The sequence below is a fragment of the Solanum verrucosum genome, unplaced genomic scaffold, assembly GCF_900185275.1.
Source record: "Solanum verrucosum unplaced genomic scaffold, falcon-dt-bn FXZP01000302.1, whole genome shotgun sequence".
Classification (NCBI taxonomy): domain Eukaryota; kingdom Viridiplantae; phylum Streptophyta; class Magnoliopsida; order Solanales; family Solanaceae; genus Solanum; species Solanum verrucosum.
Genome location: NW_026019914.1, coordinates 2,675,715 through 2,692,571, shown reverse-complemented (window position 1 = coordinate 2,692,571; position 16,857 = coordinate 2,675,715). Strand labels below are relative to the sequence as shown.

The 16,857-nt window shown below is 35.3% G+C and overlaps 1 protein-coding gene across 2 annotated transcripts; it reads left to right on the top strand.

Moving 5' to 3' along the window:
- The first annotated feature begins 7,120 nt into the window (after positions 1-7,120).
- On the top strand, positions 7,121-16,252 carry LOC125822104 (delta-1-pyrroline-5-carboxylate synthase-like). 2 transcript variants are annotated; one of them, XM_049501487.1, is made up of 20 exons: positions 7,121-7,259; positions 7,386-7,457; positions 7,536-7,639; positions 8,032-8,134; positions 8,269-8,430; positions 8,936-9,213; positions 10,448-10,598; positions 10,687-10,851; positions 10,950-11,027; positions 11,754-11,843; positions 12,136-12,222; positions 12,336-12,422; positions 12,498-12,594; positions 12,705-12,808; positions 12,904-12,979; positions 14,615-14,765; positions 14,888-14,956; positions 15,172-15,238; positions 15,326-15,396; positions 16,060-16,252. In XM_049501487.1, exons 1-20 carry the CDS (start codon positions 7,200-7,202, stop codon positions 16,139-16,141), a joined length of 2,154 nt encoding a protein of 717 aa, XP_049357444.1. In that variant the 5' UTR covers positions 7,121-7,199; the 3' UTR covers positions 16,142-16,252. The 2 variants fall into 2 exon arrangements, with proteins under 2 accessions (XP_049357444.1, XP_049357436.1); XM_049501479.1 differs by having other exon boundaries at positions 8,924-9,213.
- The last annotated feature ends 605 nt before the right edge of the window (positions 16,253-16,857 follow it).

The following is a 16,857-nucleotide window of genomic DNA, read 5'->3' as shown; positions in this document are numbered from 1 at the left end:
TATTCAAAAATAATTTTTTGATGAAAACTGGAATCGGTTTAAAACTTGGTTCTTCGATTCATATAGCAAAGAATATTTTAACAGTATTTCTCAAGGGTTTTATGAAACTTGTGCTTTGCATAATCAAATTATATATTTTGTCCCATGCTTTATAACCACTTATTTACCCTTTATACTATCTTTATTGAAAGAACGTATAAAGATGGGAGTGGTAATCTTACAAAAGCTATATACCCTCCTCAGTCGTCTTTTGTGCTACCAAATAATACTAGCATTACTTTCTCAGCTTTACAATTATTTTTTTTGAAGAAGATATTACTTCTTTCAGTATTGCTGAAATCAATAAACTTATTACTTAAAATAATTATTTGAGTCTTTATGTTAAAGTTTTGGGCGAGCATATTAGCTCTCTTGATAAAAAAAAATTCGACGATTTAACTATTTTGATAAAAGATATAAAAGCCGATATGGCTAAAGCAAACCCTGTTCATACTTCAGATATTGCTTCTACTTCAGAAAGAAAACTCATGGTCGTTCCTACTCATGTTCAAAGACCCCTTTAAATTCAAAATTTCAAAATTGGTGCTTTAAAGGATTTGGAAGAACTTCTGGATAAAAAGTTCGGTTTAGACATTAAAGAGCTTATTGATAAAAAGCTTTCTGGTTTAAAATTTAAACCTATCGATTTATCGCAAGATTTTGCTGATAGAATGGAAACTATCGATGATTTTAAAAATCAAGTTTCTTCGGATTTTAATAAACTCAGGGGTTATCCCAAGAAAAACAGTGGTTATGCTACAAAACCCAGCATGAACACTTATTATTATCCCTGTCCTACGCCGCAAGATGTTCTTATAGAAGAGCATGGCTGGAATCGGACTAATACGTCTTACAGTTATTCCGAAATTTATGAATGGAACCTTGATGGACTGACTGATAAACGGTTAACCATTCTTGTTCATCGAATGCTTATGTATGCAACTATTTGCAAGAGTGTTAAAAACACTGATGGGACTATCTGCAAGATGATTGTAGAAGGTTTTACTAGCAAGCTTCGAGGCTGGTGGGATAACTATCTTAATATGGAAGAGAAACCTTCTATTATTAATGTGGTGGCTACCGATGAAGGTGTTGATAATCTGGGAATGACTCTAGTAAAAAACAGAGAAGACGTTGTCTATACCTTGGTCCTTACCATTTTGGAGCATTTCAATGGTAGATTTACCAACCAGCATGAGACAGTTCGTACCCTTCTTAATGGTCTTCGATGTCAGACCTTAGGATTTTTCAGATGGTATAAAGACAACTTTCTTAGTAGGGTTATGGGATTACCTGAAAATAAACTTGAGTATTGAAAAGCTAAGTTTATAGACGGCCTTCCCCCTTATTTGCTGAAAGAGTTCGTAAGGCTCTCAGAGGCAATTCTATTGAAATTCCTTATAAGGATTTAACTTATGGAAAAATTATAGGAACTTGCACACAAGAAGGTTTGAATTTGTGCAAGGAACTAAAGATGGCTCGATAGCTTAAGATGGATAAACTTAGAGAAAAATCTCAATTATGAGATTTTTGCACATAGTTCAGTTTACCCGATCCTTCGGCTAAAGATCAAAACAAGGACAGGTATTATAAGTCCTGAAGAACCGAAGGTTCCCATAAGAAAAGAAGATCTAGGCGAAGATCCAAAGAAGTCTGCGAAGCTAGAAAGAGCTCTCGTAAATCTACAAGATTTACGAAAAATAGATGCGGAAGAGGTCTAGCCAAAATCAAATTCTACAAGTGTGGTCACTTTGGGCATATTGCTCCTAATTGCAAGATAACTAAGTTGAAAACCTTGGAGCTCGATGGAGACACCTACGAAAAAGTTTATGGCTTGTCATACACTTCAGGTTCTGACGATGATTACGAATCAGATTCAGGTTCTGATACTGAATTACTTGATTTATCTGATAATGATAATACTGGTGATAATCCTTGCACTACTTGTCAAGGTAATGATTGCAATTGTGAATATGATGAAATTTATAAACTTCAATAGCAATTTCAAGATTTTAATATGAACACAATCACTTCTAATAATGTGATTGAGCTTTTGAAACAAATTACTGCTAGTAAGCTTCGTAAAAAATCATTAATTTGGCTACTTCTAACGAAGCTAGTTCTAGTTCTTCTAAACCTTTTGAAAACAAGAAGAACGAAAATGATTTTGAATATTCAGTTCCTTACTCTTTAAAAGAGGTTGATGATCGTCTTTTAAAAAGAAACACTTTTTCTGTAAAAGACTCAATAAGATGTATGTATTAGATTCTTGACAGACCTTTTGCACACGTAAAAGTGTCACCACGCAGTCCGCGAAACTATGCCAAAATTCTTGTGTATTTCGATTCTTTTGTAGGCGCACTACTACTAGCTTAAGGATGTTGAGTTTGCTAGATCCATGACTAGGCGGACTACCGCCAGGTTATAGATCCTGTAAATTTGTTGCAAAACTTTACCAACTCAACCTTTATTTGGCAGGGCCGAGATTTAGTAGGGATATCATCCTTAGAAAAGATTTCTTCATATAGAAGAGTCACGATATGCTAAAATGAACACAATCACTTCTAATAATGTGATTGAGCTTTTGAAAGAAATTACTGATAGTAAGCTTCGTGAAAAAATCATTAATTTGTGGGAAGAAATAGATTTCCCAACTTCATGGACTTTAAATTCGGTTATATCCCCAAATCAGTTAACTGATGCAGTTACTAATTCTGATTTCTCGCATATTTCTCAATACCCTGATGGGAGAATTTTTATACAGTTTGCTGATAATTGCTATGCGCCTCATAGGCAGTCCTTAGCTAACAACAGGTCAATTTCCTCTGTGAATCACAATTTTAATAGACATTCGCTATCTAGTCGTAGACTTTTGCCTGTTGTTCATCATATTTCCCCCCATTGAACCTATATATGGTCCATCCCGAGATCGTGCTGCTTTGTTACATACTATCACCTCATATAGCAATTCTATGGTGGAGAAGGTAAAAATTGACCCACGAACTAATATAGTTCAGGTGAGTGATGATGTTTCTGATAAGGATATTTCTTCGGTCTCTGAGATGGAGTTTAACCCCAACGATTCTTAAAGTTTCACACCAAATTGATTTTAGCTCAGGTTCCCTGGCACGGAAACATACTCAAAAATAACTTTTTGATGAAAAATGGAATCGGTTTGAAACTTGGTTCTTTGATTCTTATAGCAAAAAAGATCTTAATAGTATTTCTCAAGGGTTTTATGAAACTTGTGCTTTGCATAATCAAATTATGTATTTTGTTCCATGGTTTATAACCACTTATTTATCCCTTTATATTAACGTTATTGAAAGAACTTATAAAGATGAAAGTGGTAATCTTACAAAAGCTATCTACCCTCATCAGTCGTCTTTTGTGCTACCAAATAATACTAGTATTACTTTCTCAGCTTTTCAAAAATTTATTGAAGAAGATATTGCTTCTATTAGTATTGCTGAAATCAATAAACTTATTACTCAAAATAATTATTTGAGTCTTTATGTTAAAGTTTTGGGCGAGCATATTAGCTCTCTTGATAAAAAAGTTCGACGATTTAACTAATTTGATAAAAGATATAAAAGCCGATATGGCTAAAGCAAACCCTGTTCATACTTCAGATATTGCTTCTACTTCAGAAAGAAAACTCATGGTCGTTCCTACTCATGTTCAAAGACCCCTTTAAATTCAAAATTTCAAAATTGGTGCTTTAAAGGATTTGGAAGAACTTCTGGATAAAAAGTTCGGTTTAGACATTAAAGAGCTTATTGATAAAAAGCTTTCTGGTTTAAAATTTAAACCTATCGATTTATCGCAAGATTTTGCTGATAGAATGGAAACTATCGATGATTTTAAAAATCAAGTTTCTTCGGATTTTAATAAACTCAGGGGTTATCCCAAGAAAAACAGTGGTTATGCTACAAAACCCAGCATGAACACTTATTATTATCCCTGTCCTACGCCGCAAGATGTTCTTATAGAAGAGCATGGCTGGAATCGGACTAATACGTCTTACAGTTATTCCAAAATTTATGAATGGAACCTTGATAGACTGACTGATAAACGGTTAACCATTCTTGTTCATCAAATGCTTATGTATGCAACTATTTGCAAGAGTGTTAAAAACACTGATGGGACTATCTGCAAGATGATTGTAGAAGGTTTTACTGGCAAGCTTCGAGGCTGGTGGGATAACTATCTTAATATGGAAGAGAAACCTTCTATTATTAATGTGGTGGCTACCGATGAAGGTGTTGATAATCTGGGAATGACTCTAGTAAAAAACAGAGAAGACGTTGTCTATACCCTGGTCCTTACCATTTTGGAGCATTTCAATGGTAGATTTACCAACCAGCATGAGACAGTTCGTACCCTTCTTAATGGTCTTCGATGTCAGACCTTAGGATTTTCAGATGGTATAAAGACAACTTTCTTAGTAGGGTTATGGGATTACCTGAAAATAAACTTGAGTATTGAAAAGCTAAGTTTATAGACGGCATTCCCCCCTTATTTGCTAAAATAGTTCGTAAGGCTCTCAGAGGCAATTCTATTGAAATTCCTTATAAGGATTTAACTTATGGAAAAATTATAGGAACTTGCACACAAGAAGGTTTGAATTTGTGCAACGAACTAAAGATGGCTCGACAGCTTAAGATGGATAAACTTAGAGAAAAATCTCAATTGGTAGGATTTTGCGCACTGTTCGGTTTACCCGATCCTTCGGCTCAAGATTGCAACAAGGACAGGTATTATAAGTCCTGAAGAACCGAAGGTTCCCATAAGAAAAGAAGATCTAGGCGAAGATCCAAAGAAGAACGCAAAGTTAGAAAGAGCTCTTGTAAATCTACAAGATTTACGAAAAATAGATGAGGAAGAGATCTAGCCAAAATCAAATGCTACAAGTGTGGTCACTTTGGGCATATTGCTCCTAATTGCAAGCTAACTAGGTTGAAAACCTTGGAGCTCGATGGAGACACCTACGAAAAAGTTTATGGCTTGTTATACACTTCAGGTTTTGACGATGATTACGAATCAGATTCAGGTTTTGATACTGAATTACTTGATTTATCTGATAATGATAATAATGGTGATAATCCTTGCACTACTTGTCAAGGTAATGATTGCAATTGTGAATATGATGAAATTTATAAACTTCAATCACAATTTCAAGATTTTAATATGAACACAATCACTTTTGATAATGTGATTGAGCTTTTGAAAGAAATTACTGATAGTAAGCTTTGTGAAAAAATCATTAATTTGGCTACTTCTAACGAAGCCAGTTCCAGTTCTTCTAAACCTTTTGAAAACAAGAAGAACGAAAATGATTTTGAATATTCAGCTCCTTACTCTTTAAAGGAGGTTGATGATCGTATTTTAAAAAGAAACACTTTTTATGAAAAAGACTCTTCCTTCGATGATTTGAAAATTGAAGTTGAGAATTTGAAAAGGGAGATTAAATCTCTAAAATTTGATTTGTGATCATAGAATTACTCAAATTGAGATTAATAATTATGAAGACATGTTTTCAAAAAATAAAGGCATTTCTGAAAAAAAATGTTGAAAAAGAAGCTGTTGGTCCTGACCCCAAACAAGATAACAGACTTTAGCTTTGGTGACAACCGTCCTTACAAGGTATTTTATTTTTTCGTCTTCTTTTTAGCTTGGCCTCTCTTAGCCAGGACTATGCCCGGCTAAAGATCTCATATCTATGTTAAATAACTAACTTCTCTCCTATATAGACCATGAACGAATCTAAGTTTTATTTAAATATAAAGGAATTTTACTATGGATTCTCGACTTGGTTTTGAGATCGAGGTACAGTAGGATCTAGTACTACTCTTATTGACTTTGCCTTAGTGGCTCCGTCTGGCCAGCCGTGGTTCTCAGCCCATAAAGGAGTTTAAAGTAGGGCGTCTTATACCCCGTTAGAACTGCCAGACACATGGGCTCAATAAGATGTATGTATTAGATTCTTGACAGACCCTTTGCTTAGGTAAAAGTGTCACCATGCAGTCCGAGAAACTATGCCAAAATTCTTGTTGTTGTTGTTATTACACACTTACAAGTGCATTCAGATTCATATGTGTTTATCTTAATAAAAACAAATGAGACCTCAATCCTTCTTCATCTAATAAAGCTATACCAAAAATAAATTTACCATAAGTAAATGTCCTTTTATTAAATTGTGTTGGTTTGTTATCATCAAAATTAATACTTGGTTGAAACTTTGAACCTAACATTCTTGTCCCCAATCGAGACTACTCTCACCTTGGCTTGGATATTCTCATTTGTAATATTATTGCTCCTATTATGTCCACATACATATCTCAATAATCTTATTTTCATAACTTGCATCTTCTAAATATGAAATTCTTGTCTGACCAACACTCTATCCCGTACAACAAAATTGATTTAATCGCCATCTATTAATTTTAGTAAATATTAAATTGTGAAATCAGAATTGTTAGGGTGCAATAGTTTTAGTACGTGTCAAAAATTGTAAGGTGAGAAAGATCCATAAAATATAAATAAGATATTTAATAGTATTGGATTGATGTACGTGGTTAACAACTCCAATCAGTAGGCACATGGAAGTGTTTTTAGTTTGTTTACGTTTCATTTTCACATGCAAATTTGTAATTTAGTGTATGGTTGCGGTTGAGATAGAATAAAATAAAAAGAGAAAAAAAGGAATTTGCGAAAACTCGTGAGGAAGAGACAAGTTAGTTTTCTGACCTAATTTGTCGTGATTTGGCTATGATTAAATAAGCGAAAAATAAGGAGAGAAAAAGTGGGGGAAGTCCTTGTTTTTCTGATGACTTGTTCATTTCAATTTTCCAAAAGTACCCTCAGACGTGGCATACCGTAATTGCTCTATTGACAATGAATGCCACATAAAATATTTTTATTTATTAAAAAAATATAAAAAAAAGGACAAACCTAGGTATGTGAGTCGATCTCCTACGTTTTCTCTAACCCCTCAACCTACGTGAGGGGCGAATTAGTGTTTATATATAAGTTGGATAGAAAGTTATCACTCATCTCTTTTATTCTACTTCTCACTATATATATACTACTACTAGGTAAACCCAAGCAGCAGCAGCAGCAGCAGCCAGCCAGCAGAAACATAGGAGTATTCTTTATCAATGGATTCCGCTGATCCTGCTCGGGCATTTGTAAAGGATGTAAAACGAATCATTATTAAGGTACCATACCCAATTCTCTCTCTCTTTATGCCTCCTTTGCCTTTTTTTAGACTGTTTTTAGACTGGAAGGTGGCTTGTTTATGGGCCAACCTGTCTCTAATGTTAATACAATTACATATATACAAGGTTGGAACTGCCGTCGTTACCCGAGGTGATGGAAGATTAGCACTTGGAAGAATGGGATCACTGTGTGAGCAGGTAGGTCAATCTTATGCTTTCTCAATTTCCACTAAATAGTCAGTCATGTTACTCTATTTCCTCACAAACTACTTACAGATTCGGGAACTTACCTCTCAAGGCTTTGAAGTTATTTTGGTCACCTCAGGTGCTGTTGGTGTTGGCCGTCAGCGCCTTCGATATAGGAAGCTCATTAACAGCAGGTTCTTTCTTTCCATTCTAAACTCCTACTCAATTAACAAACTTCGATAAAAAAAATTGGTGTATCGCCTTAGCTGCCTTAAATATGCACAAGTTTACATCTGATTTTGTGTATTCTTAAATATTACCCGAAAAAGATAATATTTTACATGTTGGCATTTACAAAATACTACTTTAAATGTCTGATTCATTCTGGCATATTTCAATCGCAATTTTTCTATGTACTAAATAGCAAATTGGCCTTGTAACGTCTCACAGCTCCCGGTTGAACCCCAAAGGAGTTCATTCTGAAACTTGGTTTAGGCAAATTCCCTATCGGGCCTGCTAATCAATTTTGAGGTCTAGGTTTCCTCGAGAGTATATTTACTAATCCTTGGAAAGTCGATGTTTTCAGCTTTGCGGACCTTCAAAAGCCTCAAGCTGATCTTGATGGCAAGGCTTGTGCGGCGGTAGGTCAGAATGGCCTCATGGCTCTGTATGATACGTTGTTCAGTCAGGTAAAACTTTCGTTTTTGGAACTTCTCTGTATATTTCTACGGTCTAATACCTCATTTTGTTTGTCGGAGTCATTCCTTTCTTTGTTCAAGGATTGCATAGTGACCTTCCCACTTTGTTTCTAACCTTTATACAGTTGGATGTAACCTCAGCTCAGCTTATGGTGACAGATAATGACTTTAGAGATCCAGATTTTAGGAGACAACTCAATGAAACTGTAAACTCATTGCTCTGTCTAAAAGTTGTACCTATATTTAATGAGAACGATGCTATCAGCACACGGAAAGCTCCTTATGAGGTATCATTTCTCTTGTTTTTTATACTCTACTTGCTGTAGCTGGTGCTTCCTGTAAGAGTTCCTTCGCTAATAGTTCAATAATTATGTTTATGAAAATAAAACAGGCTTGCTAACTTGTGTATAAGACCCACCAACCAAGAATGCAACTCTTAAATTCTTGAGAAATGTTTATGCAGCTGTTTCAAATATGGATCCTTTGGAACCTGCTTGATCATTGATATTTCTGAGACCATGAGTTACACGTGTTCTCTTTACTTGGGTGTTGTTTTTTAACTTCATTATTCATGTCACAAACCCTTCTATTAAATTGGTTTCTTTTAAATTATGTCCAAAATATCATGTTGATTTTATTTGATCTTCAGTTTCTTCCTTCTTTTTTTTGACGTGATCTGATTTTCAACTTTTAGCTAGTATCCATAGATAATGTCTTTAAAATTTTCATTTTCGTTTCTTCCTAGGTTCATGTTTTATTTAATAATAATGACAGTTTTAGCTCTCCTTGCAGGATTCTTCTGGAATCTTTTGGGATAATGACAGTTTGGCAGCTCTATTGGCTTTGGAGCTAAAAGCTGATCTTCTTGTTTTGTTGAGTGATGTTGAGGGTCTTTACACTGGCCCTCCAAGCGATCCACAATCAGAGCTAATTCATACATATGTTAAGGAGAAGCATGAGGGATTAATTACTTTTGGAGACAAGTCTAGAGTTGGAAGAGGTGGTATGACTGCCAAGGTAAAAGCTGCAGTGTATGCTGCTTATGCTGGCATTCCCGTTGTGATAACTAGGTATGGTACTAGTACTTACAAAACTCTGACATTGTGAACTCTATCTACATTAGTTTAACTTTTAGCTTTCAATTCGGGTATATTAGCTTGCACATTTCAGTGGTAACTGTTATGTTGTTTTATGGATATGCATTGATCGATCCCAAGTTCTTGATCCAAAGTTGTAGTTTGATGATAGAAAGCTTTAAAATTTCTCTTTTGGTCAAGCAGAGGTGTTTAAGAAGTTCTACAGTATTGCTAACTTCTGCTTGATGCGTCGACAAATGGCTGCATTAATTGCTAATAAGTTGGACCAAATTCCCCCTTGCAATTTTACCATGGAAAATGTGATGCCGGCATCAAAACAGACGGATCTAGGATTTTAATTTAATGGCTTCAAAGTATTTTTTTGAAATTCCTAGAAAAGCATAGATATTAACTTTTGAACCTATATTTTCTTTTTTGTTTTCTTTATCAAAAAAGTATACACAAGTGTAATCCCACAAGTGGGGTCAGGGATGGGGGAGTAGGATGTACGCAGACCTTAACCCCCTGCCTTCTCCATATAAGTACTACAAGTCTACAACACATGGCCACCTACTACTCTTTTATACTAATCCTCGACCTCCAAACCTTCCTATCTACGGTCATGCCCTCAGTAGTAAACTGAAGATGTATCATGTCCTGTCTAATCACCTTCCCCAGTTCATTTGGGTCTACCTCTACCTCAATTACATTCTGCTATATCCAAACTCATACACCATCTTATTGGTTCCTCCGCGCACATCTTCTTCACATGGCCAAACCACCTCTACTTTGATTTTGCAAGTCCGATCCTATGTTTTGGGAGTGATAGAGTTGAGAGTAAATTTGTGTGCCATGCGAGCTCATCTATATATATTTCTATTGTCTAAGCCAAACATGATGTTTTCTGTTGAACCCATAGTATAGATCCGCCTTTGCATCAAACCTCACAAAGATTAGGCAGTAATTTAACAAATTTATGAAGAGCTTTATCTAATTACCCTAATAGGCCTAAGGAGTTTTCAAGGTGAGCAGAACAAGATGCTTGTGATCACATGAGTCGTTCAGTTTAAAATGAACACAAATCAGTAACTGATGGAAGCATATTGCATTTAGCAAAGTATTGCTCTTCAATCTGTTCATGTAATGTTGTGGTTGCACACCACTAGTGTTGCTCCCTATATGTCAACTCTTGTTGATTGGCTCTCTCCCTTCCTCTCTGTGGTTCAAGTGGCTTTGCCAACAATAATATCATTAAAGCACTAGATGGACAACGTGTTGGCACTCTCTTTCATTGTGAAGCCATTAAATGGGCATCAATAGGAGATTTTGATGCTCGAGAGATGGCAGTTTCTGCGAGGGAATGTGCCAGGCGGCTTCAGGTATTATATCTAGAGGACATCTAAATATAATAAATTGCAGAAGAGCTGCATGGATGTGGCTACTGACTATTTCTTCCTTTAACTTCAGACCCTCTCTTCTCAAGAAAGGAGTAAAATTTTGCTAGATATAGCTGATGCACTGGAAGCAAAAGAAGAAGAAATCCTGGCTGAAAATGAAGCTGATGTGGCTGCTGCTCAACAAGCTGGATATGAGAATTCTTTGATATCTCGGTTAGCTATGAAACCAGGAAAAGTAAGACATTGCTCACTTGTGATAGATAGTGTCGTGTAAATAATTTTCACTGCAAGATCACATACTTATTTTAGTAATCTTGCTGAAACTAAATATAGATTTCAAGTCTTGCAAACTCAGTCCGTGTGCTAGCTAACATGGATGAGCCAGTTGGCCGCATTTTAAAGAGGACGGAGGTAAGAATCTTGCTTTTCGGGCACTACCACATGACTTTAAACATTATCTCTTTGACTTGCAAAATGACGAGGTGAATAAACCAGATATCAATATTTGTACAAGAAGATTACTTTTATTGAGATTAGGAACAAAGATCAGTTTGCAGAGGAATCTTTTGAAATAGCTTCATACGAAATAACTTTCTGAAGCCTTGGACAATGTAGTGGATAGGCTAATACATGTGTCAGAGAGTGGGTGAAGAGAGTGTATCTTTATCTCTTTCCCTTAGAGCAGAAATTCCGCAACCAAAAGACTAGCAGTGTATTCGTAGCACATAGTATCTACCCCATTCTTCAATCTATCCCATTTTCTTTATCGAGTACATCTTGAATGGAATCCAGGCAGTGGCTTTCATGCACTTGAAGCTCATTTTGGTTGCTTAAAGGCAGCCTAAAAGTAGCGACGAATAAAATTAGTGAATAGCTAAATTTTCCTTGGTCCTCTGGGTCTTTGTCACTAGTTATATACCTGAAAAAGCTAACGATGTTGTTTTATGGAAAATCAAATGGTATAGACAACTAATTTTCACTCTATTGTATCTTTAACCATGGAGAAGCTCAAGTTGGAATTTTAGGGAATACTGATAAAGAGCATCCAGTTATGACTCAAAAATTTGATCACTGATTTATCTTTGAATTCATTCTTGGATGTAATCTTGATTTCTGGAATGTTATAACCTTATCCAGCTTGCTGATGGAATCATATTGGAGAAAACATCATCTCCATTGGGTGTTCTCCTGATTATATTTGAGTCACGACCTGATGCACTGGTACAGGTAAGCAGCGCTGCAAATTATATTCCTTTTTTTTATCCGAAAGTTCTACTGCATGCCAGTTACATGTCTCTCTTATAGAGTAGTTCCTTTTTAAGTTACAAAAACTTATCAAAAGGAAAAATAAAAGCAGAGTGGTTGGATTTCCATGGTACTTGTGCAGCAGTTTGTCTTTTTCTTAATGCCAGGGGGTGAGGTTATGTTCCATTTTATAATGGAGCTGATACATGCTTGAATTGTCTATTCTTGGTTTATTACATGTTCACAAACCCTTATACACTATTTTGTGGAGCAGATAGCTTCTCTAGCAGTCCGAAGTGGGAATGGCCTCTTGTTGAAAGGAGGGAAGGAGGCTAAAAGATCAAATGCAATTTTACACAAGGTTCAGTTGAGATTATGATATGTTTTCTCAGACCATTTTTCCATGGTGTTCCACTTGATGTACAGCTTTTCACCTATTCCACTTTCCTTTTCTGGTTTTTCCTTTTATATCAGGTGATTACCTCATCCATTCCTCCAACTGTTGGTGAAAGACTTATTGGGTTAGTGACTTCTAGAGAAGAGATCCCTGAATTGCTCAAGGTACATTTTTATAAATCAAATAGAAGTGTACATGAGATGTGAGTTTGGCTCTGATCTTTTTTTCCCTTTGCCCAGCTTGATGATGTTATTGATCTTGTTATTCCAAGAGGTAGCAATAAACTTGTTTCTCAAATTAAAGCTGCAACAAAAATTCCTGTTCTTGGCCATGCTGGTAATTTATATCTTATCACAATTATTTATAACTTTTACATGCTATATGCACAATTTGCTTCTTTGATAGCAAGTGTGCTAAGATGGTGAAGCTGCTTCATTTTCTTCCAGATGGTATTTGCCACGTTTTCATTGATAAGTCTGCTGACTTGGATATGGCCAAACGTATTGTGTTGGATGCAAAAACAGATTACCCAGCAGCCTGCAATGCAATGGTAACTTGTAATTCTTTGTCCTAATACAATCTCCAGTATCAATCATGTAATATACATCTTTAACATCATTTGCTTAATTACTTTTTTTTTTATAGGAAACGCTTCTTGTTCATGAGGATCTGGTGCAAACTGGAGGTCTTAATGACCTGATTCTGGAACTTCAAGAAAAAGGTGAGGCTTGTTCTGCAGACTCTTCTATATTTTAAGCTTCTAAATGAGCTCTGTTTGACTGCTTAGTTTTAATCAAGTAAAAAAGCATCTAAAGGTAAGTGTGGTAGTGACATGGTCTCTTGATGGTTATTCTATAACTAGTTACATCTTCATTTTTCTTTTTCTGCTGTAAGTGGCTGTTATAATTAAATCATATCTATCAAGTGTGTTTACAGAACGTGCATTGTGTCGTCTGATTTGTTGGTTCAGTATGATTTGAGCATTCTTCTTATTTCCTTGTTTAAACCTTTATTTTGTGGATACAAAACCAATCCATCTTTTGTCATGCTTCTCAGAGCTCATCCTTTGCTTCATTCGTTACTTTGTATATTTTATAATGTTAGTTCAAGGCACCTCTTGGTCCATTTTGTGTTTCAAAGTGCTTCTCATTGTTGTAATTCTCTATGTAACTCGTGTCATATTTGTTTTTTTAGAATTCAACTTCTAGCTTAGGATGATCAACTCATCCCATCCCAAATAAGTTGGAGACACTCATGATTGCCATTCATTCATGAGCTGTCAAATATACTAATTCTGTGTTTCTACTCTGATTAATATAAAGAACAGTCCGCTATACAAATCGTCTTTATCTACTCTGATTTATTTAGGTTAATTTCATTCCAATGCCTAGTAATTCAACTTTTTTGGCAAATTAGAGTTTCTGTAAAACTAGAGATCCTCTAAATTTCACTGTAAAACTAAAGATTCCCAAGATACTTCGAATTTGTACATATGTTTATAGCTATCATCTGTCAGTCCAACTTTCACCAACATGACATGAAATGTATATATAACTGAATTCTAAGTTGCTCGGACTCTCCAAAATTGTTTCCGCACCCGTGTCGGATCCTTAAAAAATGCACTACTTTTGAAGGACCCGACACACCCGATGACATTTTGAAGAGTCCGAGCAACATAGACTGAGTTTGCTATTTTTTGTTGTTAATTAAAATTTTCTTTGCAGTTTATTTGACGTCTTTAAAGAATTTTGATTATTATACTTTTGCACTCTTGCATTCTCAGTTGAAACTGTAAGCTGGAGTTATAGTGTTTTTTTCCCAGCAGTATTTTTCAGATAATGGTATTTTTCCTTTAAATATTTAGCTGAAAGTTGCTAGGGATCCTATAGATTTCAACCACATACAAGCATGAATTCAAGCTATATCTTTTACCAGCAAACAAGTAGGCCATGTGTTTTAGAAATGAGTTAATGGTAAAAAACACTCTTGAACCATCACTTTCACAAGTTTCATACCCCAATTATCTGTTCATTCTTCCTACCTTAACTATTACCATCTAGGTATAAAAACACACCTTGAATTGGTCTAGGCCAACTATTAGTTGTTCCCTTTTCGTACCTGAACCCATCTACTTAACAAGGTGTGTTTTAATACATAGATGGTGATAGTTAAGGTAGGAAAAGGGAACAATTTGTATTTAGGGTGTGAAGCTCGTGAAGAAGTCATAGTTCGGGCATGTTTTTTGCCATTATCTCTTTAAATATACCAAATGTTATGCTTTTTGTCCAATTGTTTTTTCTGAAAGCACAGTTAGTAGATGTGAAGATATGTAAAATGATGTTTGCATCATTTGCAGGTGTATCTTTGTTTGGTGGACCTAAAGCAAGCTCAGTGCTTAGTATTCCTGAAGCAAATTCCTTCCATCATGAATATGGTGCACTGGCTTGCACCGTGGAAATTGTTGAAGATGTGAATACTGCTATAGAGCACATACATCGTCATGGAAGGCAAGTTACATTTCTCATAACTATTCAATTTTAAGGCTGTTGTATGTCATTTTCAATGTATTGTATTTGAATCTCTTTTATGCGAATTGCAAAATGCTTATGTGTACCTCACTCGTTGACAGTGCTCACACTGATAGCATCATTACTGAAGACAAAGAAGTTGCTGAACTGTTTTTACGTCAAGTTGACAGGTATACATACATGCCACTGCCTTCTTTTGTTCGATATTTGTTCTGTATGTTTTATGTTCAACCTCCTGCACACATAGTTTCTTGAAACATTATATGCTAAGACCTCTAGGATTTCACATGTTTCCAAGACCATACATATTGCTACTCATGACAGCTGCTAATGTGAAACATTTTAAATAATATTTGATCATCTTAATGTAATGTTGACTTTTCAGTGCTGCTGTACTTCATAATGCAAGCACAAGATTTAGTGATGGGTTCCGCTTTGGACTTGGTGCAGAGGTATAAAATTGATCTGTAGATCTAGATTGTATGCTGCCTGCTATCTTTGTTTCACAGTGCAACATAACATTGTTTTTGGCTGCATAGGTGGGGATTAGTACAAGTCGGATTCATGCTCGTGGTCCAGTTGGAGTTGAGGGATTGCTGACAACTAGATGGTATGATGCCTTTAGCTCTCTGAATATGAGTCAAATTACTTGTATATCTTTCTGGCAATTATGCTGCATTAAATAGAAGTTATCTGGGAACTCCACATGAGACATTGCCATGAGGGGAAAAACATTGTGTGTTTTTTCTCTTTGCAATAATGCCCTTTCAGTTAGACCCCTAGTCCTACAGAATGTCTTCCATCTTTTCTGCACATGCAACCTCATGGTAATCTTTTTTTTTTTTTTTACTAGAAATAAATAGTCAGTTAGCATTTTCAAAATTGCTTCTTCCAGTTCCCTCAAATAACCAGTTGGGTTTTTTGAGCACCACATTTTTGATAGCATTTCTCCCTGAATGTTGGCTGCTTGGTTGTATTGCTATAAATCTTATGATGATTCATTCATTCCTTTGTGATAGCATGACTTTTGAAGGATATTTAGTCCAAAGAAATCGGTAGGTCCGATAATATAGCTATTTGAGTTAATAGTTAGATGGTTTTAGTAGGTTTCTAGGAACATGAAATTATAGTTTCTGCTTTGGTGTAGTACGCCAAACTGACGTTGCCATTTTCTGGTTTTATGACATAAGAAGATATTGTAACTTTTTTTTGTTTGCACTTTGAAGTGAAATTCAAAGCACTGACGTAGTGGTACAACCTTTTTATTTTGTAGGCTTGCAAGGGGATCTGGACAAGTTGTTGATGGTGATAAAGAAATTGTATACACTCACAGAGACCTTAATCTGGAGGCTTGAGAGTAAATGTATGCAAGTATTATTATTAATGTTATTATTATTATTATTATTATCCTCTTTGGATCTACCTACACTTGAATTTGGTAAAGCGCATTTTGATGCTTATCCTGAGATTTACAAGTGTTTCAGCTGTGGATATTGATTTATAATGGGAAGAAAAGAGGAACCAGGGGCAGGTGGGTGAAATAATTTTTGTAATTAGCAGAGGTTAATGAATTTGGTTTAGTACTTGGTTGCTCTAGTCAATTAGCTGCCAAATTTGTCTTATTTAAACAGCTTTCGGTTAGTTATTATTAAAACTTCGAATTCTGTACCCCAACAATAAAAACGTTAATGATATTTAATAAAACTTCTTTATGGTATTTTGGTCATCTTTCAAGTTTCCACCTTGTTAATTCAACTTAGAGTTAATTTATAGGAAAATTTAGACAAAATGCCAAAATTCTTTATCTTAAAATAATAATCTATTTTATTGCAAAATAAATAAATAAATGGCTCCTTTGACCACACTTCTTGCAAGTGAAGTGCATTTATGTGGGTGTCGATTGAAGGCTAATTGGGAGTTTCATTATCTCTTCGTTTTTGCTCTTACAATAGTTCACACACTTGCTCTGAATTGAAATTTTTAGTTGGTTAATGAGCCACACTTGATCTAATGCATGGTTTGTTTGAACATATAAAAATAACTAAAAATTGTAATAAAAATCTTAAATATG